The 21,264-nt window shown below is 42.8% G+C and overlaps 1 protein-coding gene across 5 annotated transcripts in view; it reads right to left on the bottom strand.

The window, feature by feature from the left end:
• Nucleotides 1-21,264, bottom strand: part of MYPN (myopalladin) — a 287,643-nt gene that overhangs the window by 115,570 nt on the left and 150,809 nt on the right. For all 5 annotated transcript variants that reach the window (XM_030203135.1, XM_030203134.1, XM_030203138.1 and 2 more), the window contains 4 exons: nt 18,742-18,862; nt 9,735-9,806; nt 8,098-8,239; nt 5,561-5,584 (listed from right to left, as the gene is read on the bottom strand). In XM_030203135.1, coding sequence (XP_030058995.1) covers nt 5,561-5,584; nt 8,098-8,239; nt 9,735-9,806; nt 18,742-18,862 — 359 coding nt within the window. The remainder of the gene's footprint in view (nt 1-5,560; nt 5,585-8,097; nt 8,240-9,734; nt 9,807-18,741; nt 18,863-21,264) is intronic.

The raw sequence follows: 21,264 nt of genomic DNA, 5'->3' as shown, positions 1-21,264 counted from the left end.
AGTTCTAGAGGCCATATCTTGCTAAGGACATAAGACAACTTGAAGCAGAAGGCAAAGAAAATAATATTGGGATTGCACCAAGAGACGAATGAGAAGAGACTTGAAGACCTGAATACGTATACCCTACAGCAGTGGTTCCCAAACCTGATCCTGGAGGCACTCCAGCCAGTCAGGTTTTCAGGATATCCATAATGAATATTCATGAGAGAGATTTGCATGCAGTGGAGCCAGTGCATGCAAATCTTTATCATGAATATTCATTGTGGATAACCTGAAAACCTGACTGGCTGGGGTGCCTCCAGGATCAGAACCACTGCCCTAGAGGAAAGAAGGGATAGAGGAGATACGATACAGATGATTAAATACTTGAATGGTATTCATTTACAAACAAATCTTTTCCAGAGACAGAGAAATGGTAAAATTAAAGGGCATAAGTTGAGGTTGCAGGGTGGTAGACTTAGAAGTAACATCAGGAAACACTTTTTTATGGAGAGGGTGGTGGATGCCTGGAATGCCCTTCCGGTAGAGATGGTGGAGACCAAAACAGTGATGGAATTCAAAAATGCATGGGATAGACACATATGAACCCTAAATAGAAAAAGGATTGAAAAGGTCATCCAGCGGAGATGCTAGAACTTCCTATGTTCCTTCAGTACACTTGGATGTATGCCATCTGGCTGTATCACTTTCTCCACTTTTAGTTTAGCCAGCTCCTCACATACACAGTCCTCTAAAAATTGTTCAGGGTCTACCACACCTCCATTCCTATTTGTGTTTGCCTTCTGCAGTCCTACTCCCGGCCCGTCAGCTGTCAACACAGCAGATAAATATTTGTTAAGCAATTCCGCCTTATATTTATCAGTTTCTACATATTTCTCCCTTTCACCTTTGAGTCTCACAATGCCACTTTTGCACTTCTTCCTATCACTAACATATCTAAAAAAATGTTTTGTGCCCCCCACCCCCAATTTTACCTTATTGGCTATTTTGTCTTCCATTTGCATCTTTACTTTCCTGACTACTCTGCCAGCTTCTCTTTGCTTTTCCAGATATTGTCGCCTGTCTTCCTCTTTCTGTGTCTCTTGTATTGTCTTGCAGCTAGGTCAGTAACCAGTTTACCAGAAGGCCATGTAACTCATTTTCTGTGATGGATTCAGAAAGACCAACAAACCAGAGATTATTATGCCTTGATCTGTTGTCTAAGTCCTCCAACATAGAATTCTGGCATGAAAGCGCCTTATAGAGCATTCCACTTCCTCCTCAAGTGCAGATATGTGATCCTCAACCACAGAGCCTTGCTGTTCTGCTTCTGCCACATTACACCCCAGCTTTGCAAGTGGCCTCCTTCAATTTAATAAGCAGCCTCACAAATTTAAAGCGCTCTCTCCACCTCGATGGTAACCTTTACAGCTAAGTCAGCAACCATTGAATCAGACTCTTGACATGCTAATGTTGGCCCCATAGCATTCTTCACCATCTTGGATTCGGCAGGCTTTCCCTTGTTATGATCATTTTTGGCCTGACCTCTGAACCTCGTCTAGGGGATTTGCCGCCTCCTTCTCACAGTACATATCAAAAACAAAGGCACTGGAAAGAGGGAAACTTGGTGGGGAGAGGAAAACGGTCCAGGAGTAGTAGCGCTTCATGTCCTGCTCCTGCTCATTGCACCTCATGACCTCTTGATTATAATTTGTACTCTCTTACTCTTTACTAGGTGATGGTCTCTGTTTTCCACATGTAGGGAAAGGGAAAGGGGATTGGACTTGATATACTGCCTTTCTATGGTTACAAGCAAAGCTGTTTATATATTATATAAAGGTACGAACCATAGGGAGGAATTCTGTTAACATGAAGGTTCTGTGTAGGAATCTGTAGCAATCCAGCTGCTTCTCATTAGTGTATTGGCATTCTAGAATATTTGCAGTACTGACTCTTCATACATAAGGTTGGTGCAGTTTAAGTTCTTGTGCTTGGTACTAGAATGGCATGGTAAACCTCTGAGTGTTTATTTGCAGGTTTTCTGGTAGTGGAGGACGTTTGTCCTGCTATTACTGATGCAATACCAGAAGTAATTTCTTTGACTGTGCAACCAAAGAACTGGATAAACAACAAGTGCTAGATGTAACTTACTTGGATTTCAGCAAAGCCTTCGATATGATTCCTCACAGAAGACTCTTGAATAAGCTGAGAGAACTGAACTTAGGACCCAAAGTGGTGAACCAGATTGGAAACTGGTTGACTGACAGGCGATAGAAGGTGGTGGTAAATGGAATTCGCTTGGAGGAAAGGAGGGTGAGTAGTGGAGTGTCTCAGGGGTTGGTACTGGGGTTGATTCTGTTAATATATTTCTGAGAGATATTGCTGAAGGGTTAGAAGGAAAAGTTTGCCTGTTTGGGGATGACATGAAGATAGCCAATAGAGTGGATACCCGGAGGGAGTAGAAGCCATGAGAAGAGATCTCCAAAAATTACAAGAATGGTCAAAGGTCTGGAAGTTAAAATTCAATGTGAAGAAATGCAGAATAATGCACTTGGGGTGTAGAAATCCAAAGATGTACAAGACAGGAGGAGAGAGATTGATAAGCACAGGAGAGGGACCTTAGGGTTACGGTATCTGAGGATCTCAAGGTGACAAAGCAATGCAACAAGGCGGTGACCATGGCTAGAAGGATGCTCAGATGCATAGAGAGGGGTATAACCAGCAGAAGAAAGGAGATGATGCCCCTGTACAAGTCATTGGTGAGGCCCAACTTCGAGTATTGTGTTCAGTTTTGGAAGCCGCATCTTGCTAGGGACATAAAAAGATTTGAAGCGGTTCAGAGATAAGTGACGAAAATGGCATGGGGTTTGCGACACAAGAAGTATGAGGAGATATTTGATGACCTGAACATGTAAACCCTGAGGTGGTATGATACAGACATTCAAATATTTGAAAGGTATTAATATACAAACAAACCTATTCCAAAGGAGGGAACGTGGTAGAACTAGAGGTCATGAATTTAGATTACAGGGGGGTCAACTCAGGGATAATGTCAGGAAGTACATTTTCATGGAGAGGGTAGTAGATGCCTGAATGGCCTCCCATGGGAGGTGGTGGAGATGAAAGCAGTAACAGAACTCAAAAATGCATGGGATAAACACAAAAGAATCCTTTACGGAAGGCATGGAACCAAACAAGCTTAGAGATGATTAGATGGCAACACCAGTAATTGAGAAGCAAAGCCAGGCCTACTTCCATGGTTCATGCCCTGATCATGGCTGGACAGATTCAGCTTCAGTAACTGGAGAACATGGCCAGTGCCGGGCAGACTTGTATGGTCTGTGCCCTAATCATGGCATGGTGACAGAAATCCATAACAGATCCAAGTCTGTGGTTATCAGACTGATGTCTTTCAGCTTGTCTGCCTGCCTCGGGGTAGTTGGGTAACTAAAAAGATCAATGTTGGACCACAATCAAATGAATATTTTTAAAAAGTTATACTCCTCAGGAAGATGTTGTACACTCCACACATGCAGTTATAGCATTGTCCTTTAAGTATATTGTCTCTGTGTCAGAAGATGCTGGGCATGCCCCAGCAGTTAATGCAGAGGCCTTGTAGTTACTGTGAATTAATTTTTGCAACTAAGACACACTCGGCCTAATTCTATATATGATGGTCAAAATTGCGCATGCAGATATGTGCGAGTACCCAATTTGTATGTGCAATTGATTAACAATCTAATTAGCGCTGATAATTGGGTGCTAATCAATTATTAGTGATAATTGGCAGTAATTAAAATTTGCATGCACATTTTTAGGCACTGAGATCTGTGCAGGTCCGAAAATGGGGTATAGACATGGAAGGGGCAAGGGCAGATCAGGGGTGTTCCTGGAATTTACAAGCAGTTTTATAGAATAAGTGAGATCTGCATGTAATTTAGGCATGAGAATTTGCACCAGGTTTTACTTGGTGTCAGTCCTCGTTCCTAAAATTGGGCACAGATCCTGGCACCAAATGCTATTCTATAAATGGCGCCCCACTCTGAGTGCAGTTTATAGAATAGTGCTTAGTACAAAATTTTATTGGCGCCTATTTTTCAGCTATCACAAACTGGGGAAAAATTGTTTAAACCAGAGTACTCACTTAGAATACTATATCAAAGAGACGTACTCCTTGTTTAAATAGCAATACTAATTTATTGATACCACTCTAAATTTCATACAACCTCTTAGGTAATAATCTAACTGGCGTCTACGGAACTCACTCATTCAACCTTTCACTCCACCATTCTGTCACAGCTCTGTATATACCCTCAAATTTACATAAATAATTGAAGCCTCCAACACTCTGCATACAAGACATTAAATACGTGCACATAGTATCATGTTGCAATCCTGATAATGATCTTCACACAGAATAAAATATCCTGTGCAGTCAATTCACTTAGATCGTTCATATGCAACGGCAAAACCGCCGGTGCTTGTGCTGGAGAAAAAGTTCTTAAAGAATCAATATGTCCATAGGCTCTTTCAGGTAGCAAAGCGCGGCTTGAAGAGGGCTTCCATCCGGCTCCAGAAAATGTCACTTGAGCTCAAATGTGATCAGCTGGTCTGACATTTTCTGGAGCCGGATGGAAGCCCTTTTCAAGCCGCGCTTTGCTACCTGAAAGAGCCTATGGACAAATTGATTCTTCTTCTCCAGCACAAGCACCGGCGGTTTTGCCGTTGCATATGAATATGGAGTGGTATCAATAAATCAGTATTGCTATTGGAGTACGTCTCTTTGATATAGCCTATTTTTCAGCGCCATATATAGAATTTTGGCCTATAAGTACAAATTTTTACTGCACTTTAGTATAATGGCCTCTTCAGTGCTTTGTTTACCAAGGGGCCCTTTTACAAAGGCACACCAAAAAGTGGCCTGTGGTAGTGTGGGTGTGTGTATTGGACACGTGCTGGACCATTTCTCTAGCGCGTCTGGAAAAAAGGGGGGTTTTGGGGGGCCAGGAAATGGACATGCAGCTAAATGAAAACCAGCACGTGTCTATTTACGGCCTGAGCCCTTAACACCACCCATTGACCTAGCGGTAAGGGCTCATGCGTTACCCGGGAGGTAACTATCCAGTGCACAGTAACCATCCAGCATGCACCAACTGCCGATTACCACCGGGAACACCCCTGCGGTAGAAAATTATTTTCTACCATGTGTTTTCAGCACAAGCCAAACTCGGAATTATCGCCTGGCACACACGCTAGCTGGGCGGTAATGCCAATTTCATGTATGCTGCATGCGTGTAGACCCTTACACACCTTTGTAAAAGTGCCCCTAAGCTTTTTTCAGTATAGATATAGAACAGGATAAAAACTTTAGTAAATCCAATGCATGGAACAAAACCAACAGAACACAGAACTGTATGTGTGTCCCTGCATGTTAGAACAGAATTTGTCAACACAACTGTTTTCATCTTCGATAAAACTGTTTTTTAGCATTTGTTATTAATAGTTATTTTATTTCCACAATTAAGCTCCAAAGTATACTCAATTCTAATTTAAAAAAAAAAGTTTCAAAATATTGGCTTACCTGGTTCAGACATGGATCGAGGTTCTAAAGGAAAAATAAGGCAGAGTTAACTGGACTGCATAGAAAGAGGGGAAAGAAAAATTGAATAAATGATATGAAATGAAATATCTTTAGAACAGATTTGTTGCAGTATGTGTTTTCTAAACCTAGCGTACAGATCCTACAGTCAGATAAGTTTTCAGGATGTTCACAATGAATACGCACGAGATAGATCTGTAGGCACTAATTCCACTGTATGCAAAATTAACTCATACATATTTATTGTGGATCAGGGGCATAGCCAGACTTCGGCAGAAGGGGGTCCAGAGCCCGAGGTGAGGGGACACATTTTAGCCCCCCCCTGGCGGCGCCGACCCCCCCCACCATTGCTGAACCCCCCCCCGCCACCAACTTTGACTCCCCCACCATTGCCGAACCCCCCACCAACTTTGACTGTCAAAATTTGCCCCCCTGACGACGACCCTCTCGACCCCCCTCCCACCGCCAACCCGCCGTCGCCTACCTTTTCTGGCAAGGGACCCCAACCCCCGCCAGCCAAGCCGAGGTCCTCTTCTTCCCAATCCGGCGCAAGGCTTCGTTCTAGTCTGAGGTCCTGCACGTTACTGCAGGACGTCAGACTAGAACGAAGCCTTGCACGGGATTGGGAAGAAGAGGACCTCGGCTCGGCTGGCGGGGGTTGGGGTCCCCCGCCAGCAAAGATAGGCGATGGCAGGTATGTGACGGGAAGGGGGGCGAGAGGGTCATCGGCAGGGGGGTCCAGGGGCAAATCTACGGGGGCCCAGGCCCCCGTGGCCCCAGGCCCCTGTGGCCCCATAATGGCTATGCCACTGTTGTGGATATCACCCGGAAAGGTTTGGGATTCCCCAGCCTATGATGACTTTAATATGGATTCTTATAACATGACATAAAGAACAAAGTAAAATGGTAAAAACATAAGATGTTGGAGTGATACATACAGGCACTTTAATATCTTCATAAAGCAAGCTGTAAAAAATAACTGTTGTATGCATCAAGCATCAGTGGAACAAATTAAGGGCCCTATTTACTAAGGCACACTAGTGTTTTTAGCAAACGCTAATGCTAGAGACACCCATCTATTCCTATGGGTGTCTCCAAGCGCATGCTAAAAATGATGGCACGCCTATAGCTCGGCTTAGTAAACAGGGCCCTAATATTCATGTGTGCCAATATTTGTATACGCATGCCCCAATCAAAATATCTTATGGCTGACCAGTATAGAGTAGTGGCATAGCCATGGGGGGTGGAGAGGGGACCTAGGGGGCCTGGGCTCATTCCCCCTCCAAAATAGCAGTTCCAACCCCTTACCTTGCTGTGCAGGTCCTGCATAGATTCTGCAGCTGCTCGCTCCCCTCCCCCCCACGTGAGTATCTGCCATCTCTCTCTGCTCCACCACCACCACCATGGCAGTCGGTCCTCTAGCCATGGCATGTGACTGGCAGAGGCAGTGAAATAGACTGCCTGCGGCTGGTTCTGCCTGGGCCTTTCCTCTGTCACGTCCGCCTACAGGAAGTTACAACACAGGAGGCGAGCTCTGAAATGAGGGGGCACAGGCGAAAGGGGATAGTCTCAGGAGTAATCTAATAGAAAGGGTGGTAGATGTATGGAATGGCCTCCTTGTGGAAGACTGTATTTGAGTTGAAAGCATGGGACAAGAACATAGGATGTCTAAGAGGAAGGATTAGTAGTTGGCATGGATGGGCAGATTAGAAAAGCCATATGGTCTTTATCTGCTGTCATTTTTCTCTGTTTCTGAATTTCTATGTTTACATGCATACCTTACAGAATACATAAATTGCATGTGTCCTTGTCGCATGGATGTGCCCATAGTTACGCCAGCTCGACTGCGGTGTAATGCGCTACCTTGTTAATGCTTCCAAGCCCATTCTCCACCCATGACATATCCTCTGTTGAAAATTATTTTCAAAAAAATTAGTAATGCATGTGTTAGTGATGCAGACAGGTAAATTACTGCAAACCACTTTAACGTACTTTGCAGTGAACCTTTCCTCTTGTAATAAGCCCCTTAGGGGTCCTTTTACTAAGGTATGCTGAACAATGGCCTGCGGTAGTGTAGGTGCAGGTTTTGGGCATGCACAGGTCCATTTCTCAGTGTGCCTGTAAAAAAGGCCTTTTAAAAACTTTTTGCCAGAAGTGGACGTGCGGCAAAATAAAAATTGGTGCGCTTCCATTTAGGGTCTGAGACCTTACTGCCAGCCATTGACTTAGCGGTAAGGTCTCATGAGGTGACCGGGTGGTAATTTCAAATTGGCACGCATTAGGTGCATGTAGGCGCTTACGCAGCTTAGTTAAAGGGCCACTCAGTGACCATTGAGCCTGCAAATAGGTGGGAAAATGTGGGGTACAAATGCAGCAAATAAATAAATAAATTTGGAGCCTTGTTATTAGATATGAATTTCTTTCAAGAGGTATTATTGAGCAGAGAGATTCTTGGAAGCTCCTGAGAAATGACTGGGACATGGCACAGTGAAAAAATATCAACAAAAAGTAGAACTTACTTTTCTGTAAAATTCTAAAATCTGGAGAATCTTCTATTAATGTCCCCTCTCTGTGCCACTCGACTTTTGGAGAAGGAGCTCCTTTCACTCTGCATTCAAAAACCACCAGCTGACTCTCAGAAGCAGTCAAATCCTGCAGCATCTAAGATGTAAGAACAGCTACTTTTAGATCAGCTAAATAATTTCTGGATCCAAATTGAACTCTTATTTTCAGGAGGTTCTACTGACATAAATTGCTGAAGGATTTTGAAAATTTAAAGCAGGCCTAGTTTGAGTTATGTTCGAGGGGAACATGATTGGCACATGAATTTTGGATCACTTTGCAGCTCAGTCTCCTTCTGAATGACCATATTAACTAGCTGCTATTAATTATTTTTTAAATTTCATAAGCAATTCTCGTTCAAATTCTCTCTAGGGTACACAGAAACTGAACTGTGTGTATTTTTTCTAAACCAATTTATCAAAATAAAAATTGACTTATATAGATTCTACATATTGGTTCTCCCCCTTCCCCACAATATTTAACTATGGTGGTCATCATTTTTTTTTTAATGCAGCTGCTGAACCTGAATACCAGCTGGTGTTAAATATCCAGATTCAGTGATGACTGGCAGCACTATCTGGCTAGTGGCGATATTCAAGCTACTAAAGACCCCTTTTACCAAGCATTGGTAAAAGGGGCCCTGCGGTGGTGTAGGCCCCCTTTTATCGCCGCCCAGAAAAAGGAAATTCCAGGTGGGGGATGGAAATGGCCGTGCAATAAGTGAAACACTTGCCGCATGGCTATTTCCTGGTGGAGCCCTTATGGCTTCCTCTTTAGGAAGTGATAAGGGCTCTAGCGCTAACCGGGCAGCGCATGGCTCTGCCTATTTACCGCCGGGCACGCACCTGGTGCTAGAAAATGTATGCCCCCTGGTGCTAGCTGAAGCTTTATCAAGGAAACTCCCTTTCATTCAGGCCGACCCATCTTGCTAACAGGTCATTCAATATTGATGGGTCGGGCTGAATGAAAGGGGGTTTCCTTGATAAAGCTTCAGCAAAACATGCTGCATGTCAGAAGAGAGTTCCCATCGAGCCAACATTATTGAAGAAACTTTATAAGACGAGTAAAACTATTTCAGACTATATAAAACATAAGTTATGAGTTATTTAATTTAAAGAACCGATGAAGAAGTTAGTGTGTAAAACTCATTGGTTGAGTATATACTGTGAGTGACACTACTGAGGTTCAGTAGATAAATTTCTCTATAGATATCTATTGTATATCAGGTGAAGAAGGTATTCCTGAATTCTAAAATGGCCATTTTGGAATACTAGCGTAAGTCCACAGTTGCATGAGTGAATGCATGGGATCAAAGGCCTCACACTTAGTTTTCTTTGTGATGTTGCTTCTGTACTGAGTCCTGGCTACTCCTCCAGTGGCCCTCTCTGGTTGGCATTTGGGGCCATGTCCCTTGTCCCTCCTCACTACACCACTGGGGAACTCAGCATTTCTAGTAATCACATATAGCATATTTTTACTTCAAGATGATTTAAGAACTGAGCAGCGTTGATTTAATATCCACTCAGCTCAATCATCTGCATGCAAGCAGCTATTTGGCATAATGTTTACTACCAAAGAAAAATAAAATATGTACCTTTGTGAAAACTGGAGCAGCTATTATAGGTTTTCCATCTAGTCCTTTCAAGTAGTTTGCATTGCTTTGACTCTGCAAATTAAAAAAGTATTTGTAATAGAGTACTAGTAAATTTTAATGCAAAATCCTAAAGTTACATTGGATCTGATCCTATTAAGCCAGAAGGTGCATAAGGGGGTATCATGAAGAGACAGGCTTTGGATTTTTTTTAAAGCTCAAAGAAATACATTTAGATATTTGCTACTTTGCAAAAATATTTGGGCTTTCCAGTGTTAGTGATCATACGCAATGTTACATAAGTACATAAGTATTGCCATACTGGGACAGACTGAAGGTCCATCAAGCCCAGCATGCAGTAGCCAATCTAGGTTACAAGTACCTGACAAGATCCCAAAACAGTACAATACATTTTATGCTGCTTATCCTAGAAATAAGAAGTGGATTTTTCACAAGTCCATTTTAATAATGGCTTATGGACTTTTCTTTTAGGAAGCTATCCAAACCTTTTTAAACCCAGCTAACCTAACTGCTTTTACCACTTTTTCCGGTAATGACTTTCAGAGTTTAATTACACATTGAGTGTAAATTTATTATTTTGCAGCTTCATTGCATGCCCCCTAGTCCTAGTATTTTTAGAAAGAGTAAACAAGCAATTCACGTCTACCTGTTCCACTCCACTCATTATTTTATAGGCCTCTATCATATCTCCCGTCAGCCATCTTTTCTCCAAGCTGAAGAGCCCTAGCCACTTTCCTCATAGGGAAGTCATCCCATCCCCTTTATCATTTTCGTCATCCTTCTCTGTACCTTTTCTAATTCCATTATATCTTTTTTGAGATGCGGTGACCAGAATTGCATGTAATATTTGAGGTGTGGTCACACCATGGAGCGATACAAAGGCATTATAATGCCATCATTTTTGTTTTCCACTCATTTTCTAATAATACCTAACATTCTATTTGCTTTCTTAGCTGCCGCCACACACTGAGCAGAGAGATTCAACGTATCATCAATGATGACGCCTAGATCCCTTTCCTGGTCGGCAACACCTAATGTGGAACTTTGCATCACGTAACGATAGTGCAGATTCTTCTTTCCCACATGCATCACTTTGCACTTGCTCACATTAAATGTCATCTGCCATTTGGATGCCCAGTCTCCCAGTCTCATAAGGTCCTCTTGAAATTTTTCACAATCCTCTTGCGATTTAACAGCTTTGAATAACTTTGTGTCGTCAGCAAATTTAATTACCTCACTAGTTATTCCCATCTCTAGATCATTTATAAATATGTTAAAAAGCAGCTGTCCAAGTACAGACCCCTGGGGAACCCCACTATCTACCCTTCTCCACTGAGAATACTAACTATTTAACTCTACTCTCTGTTTTCTATCTTTTAACCAGTTTTTAATCTACAATAGAACACTACCTCCTATCCCATGACTCTCCAATTTCCTCTGGAGTCTTTCATGAGGTACTTTGTCAAATGCCTTTTGAAAATATATATATTTTCTTTTTTGACAGATTCATAGGTGAGTGGCACAACTACCTTGTCAGCAAGTATTCCTACTGCGGACAACCTTGAATATATTGAAAGTTTGTCCATCACTTTTGTCATGCCCTTCCTCTGTCATGGGATCAGCAGTTGGAGTAGGGTCAGTGAGCTTCACTGTTCCTATTTCAGTTCTGTGTGGCATCATTGGGATGTCCCATATTCAAAAAAGGAGATGTGGGAAGAAGGGAGTGAACGCCTTGACTATAGATTTGCCCTTCTCAGGGATAATTTTGTAACTATGCACCTATTTTTAGATGCTAAGAAGTTGTCTAATTAGAGTTTATTTAATAAAAAAAAGTATGCACATACTTTTCTTTATAGAATACTTATTTATCTAAAATATTTATAATCCGCTCTATCCAATTGTACTAGGCGGTGTACAAGTTATACATAATCAAATAAAAAACAGTTACAAAGCATATCTTAAGCTTAAAAGAAATTTGTCATACTGTGAGCAACCTTGCACAATTAATCTGAAAAGGCCTGAGAGAAGAACGCTTTCAAATAAACTGGAGCATTGATGCCATCATATGTAATTCTGTCAGTAACGTATTCCAAATAAATACACCTTCAGTCTAAAGCACTGTTGTACGATTTGTTTCCAATCTAACATGTTTAAATGATGGAATGTCTAATAATTTGTAAGCAGCTCGTAAACTGTGGATAGGCCGATGAAGCCTTAGTGATGACTCCAAAACAAGTGGAACGTTATCACTCAGGGTTTTAATAATCAATGTCAATACCTTAAATCTAAAATGCAACTAAACAGGCAACCAGTGTAATTCCTTCCATGCCAATGAAACATGATCACATTCTGGCAAACCAATCAGCAGTCTGGCGGCAGAATTTTGAACAATTTGTAGAAAATGAACCATGGTTATCAAAAGACCTAAGTAGAGTGAATTTCAATAATCTAAACTAGATTAGATCCTTGCTTGCAGCACTGTTTGAAATGAAAATTAGCCTCTGATAGCAATTTCTTCAGGCATCTCAACAATCTCAGCCAAAAAAAGCCTTCTGAATACTAATCTTGTTTTGTGATTTGAAAGACAACTTATCTCTCTGTCTGCAAAGCCGTGCTAGTGGCTGCCGGTGCACTAATGCCGACACAGCCCATTCACTTTGAATGGGCTGTGTCGGCATTGCCGCACGGCTTTCTAAACAGGAGGTTTGGAGTCTAACTAACTCCAAGGTACCTGCACTCTGAAGAAATAGCAATCACCCAATTATTGATGTTAATTAGCTCAGTAGCCAATTAATTTGCATGCACATCTCAGGCACACACCCAAATTTTGACAAGCAAATCCAGACGTCTTATATAGAAACCAGGAGATCGCTTCCTACATTTGGAATTCCATGAGAGAAGGTATAGTAAAGAAATGACAGTTCATAGTATATTCATAGTTCATCGTTATGTAATATATTGCTTATAATGTAGCTTATCTAAGTGGTGTACAATAAAATTAAAATAATAGGAAAAGTGAAGAGGAAAAACAGAGGAAATTATAAGGGGAGGCCTAGGTTTCAAAGTTAAATTAATCTAAGGTTGGGAATGAACATAGTTATAACTAAGACACAAAGAAGTGGGAATGGGAAACTACAAATAAACACAAGAAATGCATGGGTCACCAGTGAAAGTGGCCAGTGCAAAAGCAAGGTTAAGACAAATTGTCAGAGGGAAATGCTAAAGTAAAATAGTAAGTTCACATGTAAGGGTATGTAATCCCGTAAGCAGGAGGAAATTTGTCTTTTTTCCCCTCACAAAAGGTACAGAACTCAGCCATTTCCTGGCCTACAGGGAGTTAGATCCTGAGCACCCAAGGTCAAGGTCTATCTGATTCTTCCTTTCACCTTTGCAGGTCTAGCAGACAAGCAGAGCTCCAGGACAGACATGGCATGGAACCTGTGCAGTTGGGTCTCGATGTGCTAAATAGGAATGTGCATTCCTCTGAAACATCTGAAATTAAATTTCCCAGATTGTTTCATGTCTTTTTAAACAAAGGAAAAGGGAAATGGGACTTGATATACTTGCTTTCTGAGGGTTTTTTTGCAACTACATTCAAAGCAGTTTACATATATTCAGGTACTTATTTTATACCAGGGGCAATGAAGGGTTAAGTGACTTGCCCAGAGTCACAAGGAGCTGCAGTGGGAATCAAACTCAGTTCCCTAGGATCAAATTCCACTACACTACTCCTCACACCCTCACCAAAGCAACAAGAAGACATTCTAAAATTTGGTTGTTTTTTTTCTCAAGTTGTTAGTAGTGTGCACTATTGCACAACAGTGTGCATTTTTGCTTGAATAGCATACACTATTGCTTAATAATGCACCCTATTACTCAATAGTGCACACCATTGCTCAAGAAAACATACTATTTATTAGTAGGTGCCCTAGTGTGCAATGGGACACACTGTTGAGAAAGAGCACGTTATTTGAGCAATAGTTCATTTGTATGCTGATTGAAAATGACTTTGATGTACTGCAAAGGGTGTCAGTTACAAATAAACATAAATATAAACATTACTAAACTCACAGCTAGTACTGCCAGACTTGAAGGAGTGAGATCCTGTGGAAAGGAGCTGCAGATAAAAAGTCTAAGGATCTTGGTAAGAGTAGCGTCATTTATTTATTTCCTTAAGAATTGTAATCAAAGTGGTTACAAAATATAATAATAACATACAATTATCAAACTTTCCTATCTACCCATCTTTATCCCCCATTTTTGCATTTAAAATCTTCCTGGTTAGGGTCAGCACTTAAAGCCAGAGTGGCTAGACCAGGTATGTCAAACTCATGGCTAATGATGGGTCCCTGTGGCAGCTGTGCATTCATCAATGGGCCACACTAAAATATTTGTCCTCCCTATTCTCCCCATTACAATTACTTAGGAGCTAAATTTACATTAGGTAATTATTCAGACGTTAAACAAAATATGCATTAGATACTATAACACAAGCTACACAGAACTTCTCTGAGGGCCTCATCTTTGACATGCCTGGGCTACACTATCAGGAGAGGGCACTGAGAGTCAAGGTAACTAATCGACTGAAGTAGAAGTTTAGGGATTTTTCATATTTTGGGGGTGTTATTCTATAGCACTTAGTGGCTCCATGTTCCTAAGAATATTTTTCATGGCTTCATGTTCCTGTGATATTTTTCATGTAAGTTTCAATTTTTCTAGTATTGCTGCATGCTGAGTCTGACTTCTTGAGGTAACTATTCAGTTCAATATTTTGCGTTCATATTTTTTTTATTTCTAGTTCCTTGTGTCATATCTGTTGTGTCATGTGTTTTTCATGTGTGATCAAGGTGCAGTATTCTGCTAGTGTGTAGTATTTGCAGCCCTTTTTGTTTTGTTTTGTTTTTTTTGTCACTAGGTAGTGTACTGGCGTTTTAGAGCCCGGTGTAATTACAGTGCTGCCTTTCCATGCATAAGGTTGTAGCTCGTCCTTTCCTTGGAATTAGTGCTGTTATCGTTTGGTAAGGTTATAAGTAGGTTTTTGCACAAGTTTGTGTATAGTGTTTTGCAGTGGAGAGATTGTGTGTTGGCCTTACTGAGATGGCACCAAAACATCAGAAAGCGTGTAGAGCCTAAATCATGACACACTACCTCTTGAAGGATCTACATATAGAGATTATGAATTTCTAAGGTCTACACTGGCATGGTATGGGAAAAGGGGTGGGGAAATATTACTGGAGAGGAAGAGGGAGTGCTGGGTAAGGAGGAAAGAAGGAAGGAAGGTAGGAAGGAAGGAAGGAAGGAAGGAAGGAAGGAAGGAAGGAAGGAAGGAAGGGAGAAACAGCTGGCTTTTTTGGGAATAACTATAATGAATATGTATAAGATATCTCATACATATTCATTATGGTTATTCGCAAAAAAGCCAGCTCTTTCTTCCTTCCTTCCTTCCTCCATATTAGCATATGCTAATATGCCCCGCACCATCCTTCCCCCCCCCCCCCCCCAAATGAAACAGTCAAACTACGCCCATGGAACCAGACGAGAGAGAGGCTCAGCAGGCAGCCTGAGAAGGAAGCTGCTTCTACTGAGAGATGTTTCTCCTCAGGTGGAAAAGCTACTAAGCTAATCATAACAGTAGCTCCAGGAGAAGGGTGTGGCTGGAAACGCTCTAACAGGGTTAACAGAGGCAATAGGAAGGAACTGTCAATGAGAGAAAGGGAGAGAGGATGGGCTGAAAATTCCTGGGTTACTGATAGACCTAAAAGGAATAAAAGGCCAGAGGCTGGTAAAAGCAAAGGTTAACAGACTGGAAGGAAAAAAAAACTAGGAAGATTGCACTTGGTAGCCTAGGAACTGCCTTGGGATGTGAATAGGATGTGGAATTGCCCTGGAGTAAAAAGGGGTTAGAATTTACCTAGATTGTAAATGGGATTTGGATCTGCCCTGGGATATGAATAAGGATTGGAATTGTCCTGGTGTGTACAAGGAGTTTGAGAACTGCCCTTAGTTGGGAAAAGGGGAGTGATGTTTAGCGAACTGCTTTTGGATGTAAAGAGTAGCCTTGAGGTAACCAGCTAGAAGTTTGGGAGTAGAATGTTTGATATTAGAGTAATAGAAGAAGAAGAAGAAGATGTGTTTAAAGAGACCTTGTATGTTGTATAAGGCATTTTCTATAAGCTTGCAACAAGGAGTATGGGTCTAGTTGACCTTCTATTATGTTAATTGTGCTGGGAAGCCAAGAAATAGTTTTGTTGCATTATGTTACTCTTTGGAAGCTGAAGGGAACAGCACTGTATAAGTAAATGGAAGTTGTTATATGCAGAATAATTGGTATTTTGTTTCTTCAAACCTTGTGAAGGCTTGGTTATTCACTAGGTAGCTGCCTGAGAGGTTAAAATAGTGGGTCGGGTAGCTCAGCCATAATAGAAAGGGATTCTATCTGAGCTAGCCCTCTCTACCTTGGCTCCAGGGCACCCCCTAGTGGTAACAATATCTATCTATCTATCTATCTATCTATCTATCTATCTATCTATCTCCCTTTTATTGAGTTCAACCAGTTGTGGAAGAATTAATACCTGTATATACAGTGGCTACTTTTTCTATATTCAGATCATGGGTCGGAAGGATGAATTGGGTTACTCTTCTGAGAAGTGTCCAAGTAACCCCAGAGATCTTCTCTCTTCAATATAAATTCATGGTTGCCATGTTGAATCCAGTTTGAGGGTTGGATTGTTAAAATGGAATCCCCCTTGTTCTATAATCCTAGTGCTTAAATGTAAATGTCATTTGTGTACTAAGGGGGTGTTTTGTACAAAGAAGCGCTAGCATTTTTAGCTCACGCTACAAATCAGCTGGCACTAAATGCTGAGACGCCCATTATATTCCTATACTAGTGCTGCTTTGTAAAAGACTCCTAAGATTATAGAATAGTACCACTTACATGTGTGAATATAACATTCACATGTGTAAGTGCCTTTTGGGAGTTAAGTGTCCTGTCCTCACTTGGATTCCAGGGCTCTGTCCTTTCCTGGTTCTCTTCCTACCTCTCCCTCCGCACCTTCAGTGTTCACTCTGGTGGATCCTCTTCTACTTCTATCCCTCTGCCTGTCGGCGTACCTCAGGGTTCTGTTCTTGGTCCCCTCCTCTTTTCTATCTACACTTCTTCCCTTGGTTCATTAATCTCATCCCATGGCTTTTCCTACCATCTCTATGCTGATGACTCCCAAATCTACCTTTCTACCCCTGATATCTCACCTTGCATCCAAACCAAAGTTTCAGCGTGCTTGTCTGACATTGCTATCTGGATGTCTCAATGCCACCTGAAATTAAGCATGACCAAAACCGAACTTCTCATTTTTCCCCCCAAACCCACCTCCCCACTCCCCCTGTTTTCTATTTCTGTTGATGGCTCTCTCATTCTCCCTGTCTCCTCGGCTTGAAACCTTGGGGTCATCTTTGACTCTTCTCTCTCCTTCTCTGCTCACATCCAGCAGACCGCCAAGACCTGTCGTTTCTTTCTTTACAACATCCGTAAAATCCACCCCTTTCTTTCCGAGCACTCTACCAAAACCCTCATCCACACCCTTGTCACCTCTCGTTTAGACTACTGCAATCTGCTTCTTGCTGGCCTCCCACTTAGTCACCTCTCCCCTCTCCAATCGGTTCAAAACTCTGCTGCCCGTCTCGTCTTCCGCCAGGGTCGCTTTACTCATACTACCCCTCTCCTCAAGTCGCTTCACTGGCTCCCTATCCGTTTTCGCATCCTGTTCAAACTTCTTCTACTAACCCATAAATGTACTCACTCTGCTGCTCCCCAGTATCTCTCCACACTCGTCCTTCCCTACACCCCTTCCCGTGCACTCCGCTCCATGGATAAATCCTTCTTATCTGTTCCCTTCTCCACTACTGCCAACTCCAGACTTCGCGCCTTCTGTCTCGCTGCACCCTATGCCTGGAATAAACTTCCTGAGCCCCTACGTCTTGCCCCTTCCTTGGCCACCTTTAAATCTAGACTGAAAGCCCACCTCTTTAACATTGCTTTTGACTCGTAACCACTTGTAACCACCTGCCTCCACCTACCCTCCTCCTTCCTGTACACAATAATTGATTTGATTTGCTTACTTTATTTTTTGTCTATTAGATTGTAAGCTCTTTGAGCAGGGACTGTCTTTCTTCTATGTTTGTGCAGCGCTGCGTATGCCTTGTAGCGCTATAGAAATGCTAAATAGTAGTAGTAAGTAGTGTTCTACAAGCTTAGCATGCAACCCACATAGCACAGAACTGAAAAGGTGGGGTGAACACATAGGTGGATCCCACAATATTGTATGCAGCCTATAGAATACTAGAAGCTACATGCTGAAAGGCAACATTTATGTACTAACATTTGCACCCGCCTTTTCCATGGCTTGATCGTGCCTAAATGTTGGTGTGTAAATGCCAGTTTACGCTCTATTCTATAACAGAATCTGGGCACCTAGATACCATTATAGAAGTCACACTCAGCACCTTGCATTTTACTATCTAACTTTAGGTGACCTTTTTATTTTATTTGTACCCTGCACTTTCCCACTCATGGCAGGCTCAATGCAGCTTACATGGGGCAATGGAGGGTTAAGTGACTTGCACAGAGTCACAAGGAGCTGCCTGTGCTTGAAGAGGGAATTGAACTCAGTTCCTCAGGACCAAAGTCCACCACCCTAACCACTAGGCCACTCCTCCACTATAAGAGCTTAAACAGTTTTTTTTATTTCAAGATATGATTTGAATAGGTTGATTTTTTTTTTTATTGAAGTTATACTTGAGTTTCTGTTCTTCTCTTTTTGTAATTTGGTTTATTTGGAGTTCTTGAATGATTTCTGGTCACAAAAACTTAAATAAATAAATAAATAGAATTGACCCCATTTATTAACAGGAATTTTGCTTTGTCTAGAGGTAGAAAGCTTCTGATATTCAGTGACGAAGATTTTCATGTAAAGAGAGTAAATCCTTTTACCTGCCGTGAAGAGCTTGGTGATATTTGCTGGGCCGCAGCAGGCTGTCCTTGATTTATGTCTTGACTAACAGTGCAAGAAGGGTTGGGTGATACAGTTGCAGCAGAGGGTGACTTTTCTACCCTGTACACACAGAGATATAAACAAAAGATAACTTAGAGGGGCTTAATCGAACATCACCCGCAAAATAGATCGCGGGCGATCTATTTTGGCGGCGGCGCAACAGCTGGCCGGAACCGTATTATCGAAAAAGATGGCCAGCCATCTTTTTTTTTCGATAATACAGTTTAGCCCGGCCAAATGCCAGAGTTCACCGGGTTTGAGATCACCGATTTTGTTTTTCAGCGATAATGGAAAAAAATGCCGGCCATCTCAAACCCGGCGAAATCCAAGGCATTTGGTCGTGGGAGGAGCCAGCATTTGTAATGCACTGGTCCCCCTCACATGCCAGGGCACCCTAGGGGGCACTTCTAAAAATGTTTTAAAAAATACAAAAAAAGCTGCCAGGTGCATAGCTCCCTTACCTTGGGTGCTGAGCCCTCCAAATCCCCCCCAAACCCACTCCCACACCTCTACTCCATTACTATAGCCCTTATGGGTGAAAGGGGGCACTTACATGTGGGTACAGTGGGTGTTGGGGGGGTTTGGAGGGCTCAACACTTAGCACCACAAGTGTAACAGGTAGGGGGGGATGGACCTGGGTCTACCTGCCTGAAATGCACTGCACCCATTAAAAACTGCTCCAGGGACTTGCATACTGCTGCCAGGGACCTGGGTATGACATTTGAGGCTGGCATACAGGCTGGCACAAAGTGCTTTATTTTAATTTTTTTCGTGTGGGAGGGGGTTGGTGACCACTGGGGGACTACGGGGAGGTCATCCCCCATTCCCTCCAGTGGTCATGTGGTCAGTTGGGACACCTTTTTGAGGCTTGGTCGTGACAATAAAAGAACCAAGTAAAGCCAGCAAAATACTGCTTAACGCCGCTTTTTTTTCCATTATCAGCGAAAGCCGGCCATCTGGTAGCCACGCCCATGCCCCGCCTTCGCTTCACCGGCGACACGCCCCTTTGAACTTTCACCGGCGAGGCGACGGGAAAGCGGCGATGCTGTCAAAAAACAGCTGTCGATTATACCAATTTCGCCGCTTTTCCGAGATCGCCGGCCATCTCCCGATTTATGTCGGAAGATGGCCGGCGATCACTTTCGAAAATAAGCAGGTTAGTCAGTGTGGGGGGTTTTTCCCCTATGAAATGGTTTTTTTCCATATTTTTCTCAACTTGAATATTGTATGTCATATTTACGGAAAGCTATGATATAGATATGTATGTACGTTAGCAAATGGAGTATGATATGGAGTATTGTGTAAAATATCAAGTCAATATTCAGCCATCAAAAATTATCTGGATATTCAGCACCATTATTTGGATAATGGCCAGTACTAAACATCCAGATAAGCTGATCAGGGCTGGAAGTTATCCAGATAGTGGCAACATTCAGTCTGTAACTTAGGATGGAATTCAATGCTAAGTCATCTAAACAGCAGGCTGAATACTGATACTGTACTCTAATACACACAAAATTAATTGTTCCTACAGTTACTACTAATAATACATTATTTCTGTAATTCCTTTCCTTTTCTGATGTTTGGATTATTATAAACCGCTGAGAGCTGCCATTTAGTCATGGTGGTATAGCAAATTCTAATAAACCATAAACCATAGGAGCCAACTTTTCAAAATGATTGGGGGTGCTTAATTTTTTTTTTTACAGGTGGTGCATTTCTCCCCCTTGCCCCCACTCCCCTCGCCCCCACTCCCCTCGCCCCCCTCTCCCCCTCCCCTCGCCCCCCTCTCCTCAGAGTTCCAGCCCCCCCTTTCCTCAGAGTTTCAGACCCCAATCCCTCCCTCTCTCCTTCCTCCGAGTTCCAGACCCCCCTCTCTCCCTCCCACTGAGTTCCAGCCCCTCCCTCCCTCCGACTCGAGTTCCAGCCGACCTCTTCTCCCACTCCCACAACAGTCCTTCGCCTGCCCCTCGCCTTCCTGCATGCTGCCCATAACTTAAAAGTCATCTTACCGGTCCCGGCGGCAGCAGTAGTGAAAGGCGAGCACGAGCAGGCTCGGCGAGTCGGTGCTTCAGCCTGCCTTCCCTTCTCGTTGCTCTCAGCTCTGCCTCTGGTCCCGCCCTTGCGGAAACAGGAAATGAGGGCGGTACAAGAGGCAAAGCTGAGAGCAATGAGAAGGGAAGGCAGGCTGAACTTAGCGCCGACTCGCCGAGCCTGCTTGTGCTCGCCTCTCACTACTGCTGCCGCCGGGACCCCGGTAAGATGACTTTTAAGTTATGGGCAGCATGCAGGAAGGCGAGGGGCAGGCAAAGGACTGTTGTGGGAGTGGGAAAAGAGGTTGGGCAGTGGGCTGGCTCCTGGTGAACTTCCAGTTCCGGCGGGGAAATATTGGGGGTGCTCGAGCACCCACAGCACCCACGGAGTTAGCGCCAATGCCACAAACCATATACTTATATGCATTT

Source organism: Microcaecilia unicolor, chromosome 5, assembly GCF_901765095.1.
Source record: "Microcaecilia unicolor chromosome 5, aMicUni1.1, whole genome shotgun sequence".
Lineage (NCBI taxonomy): Eukaryota > Metazoa > Chordata > Amphibia > Gymnophiona > Siphonopidae > Microcaecilia > Microcaecilia unicolor.
This window is presented reverse-complemented; position numbering and strand designations above follow the sequence as displayed.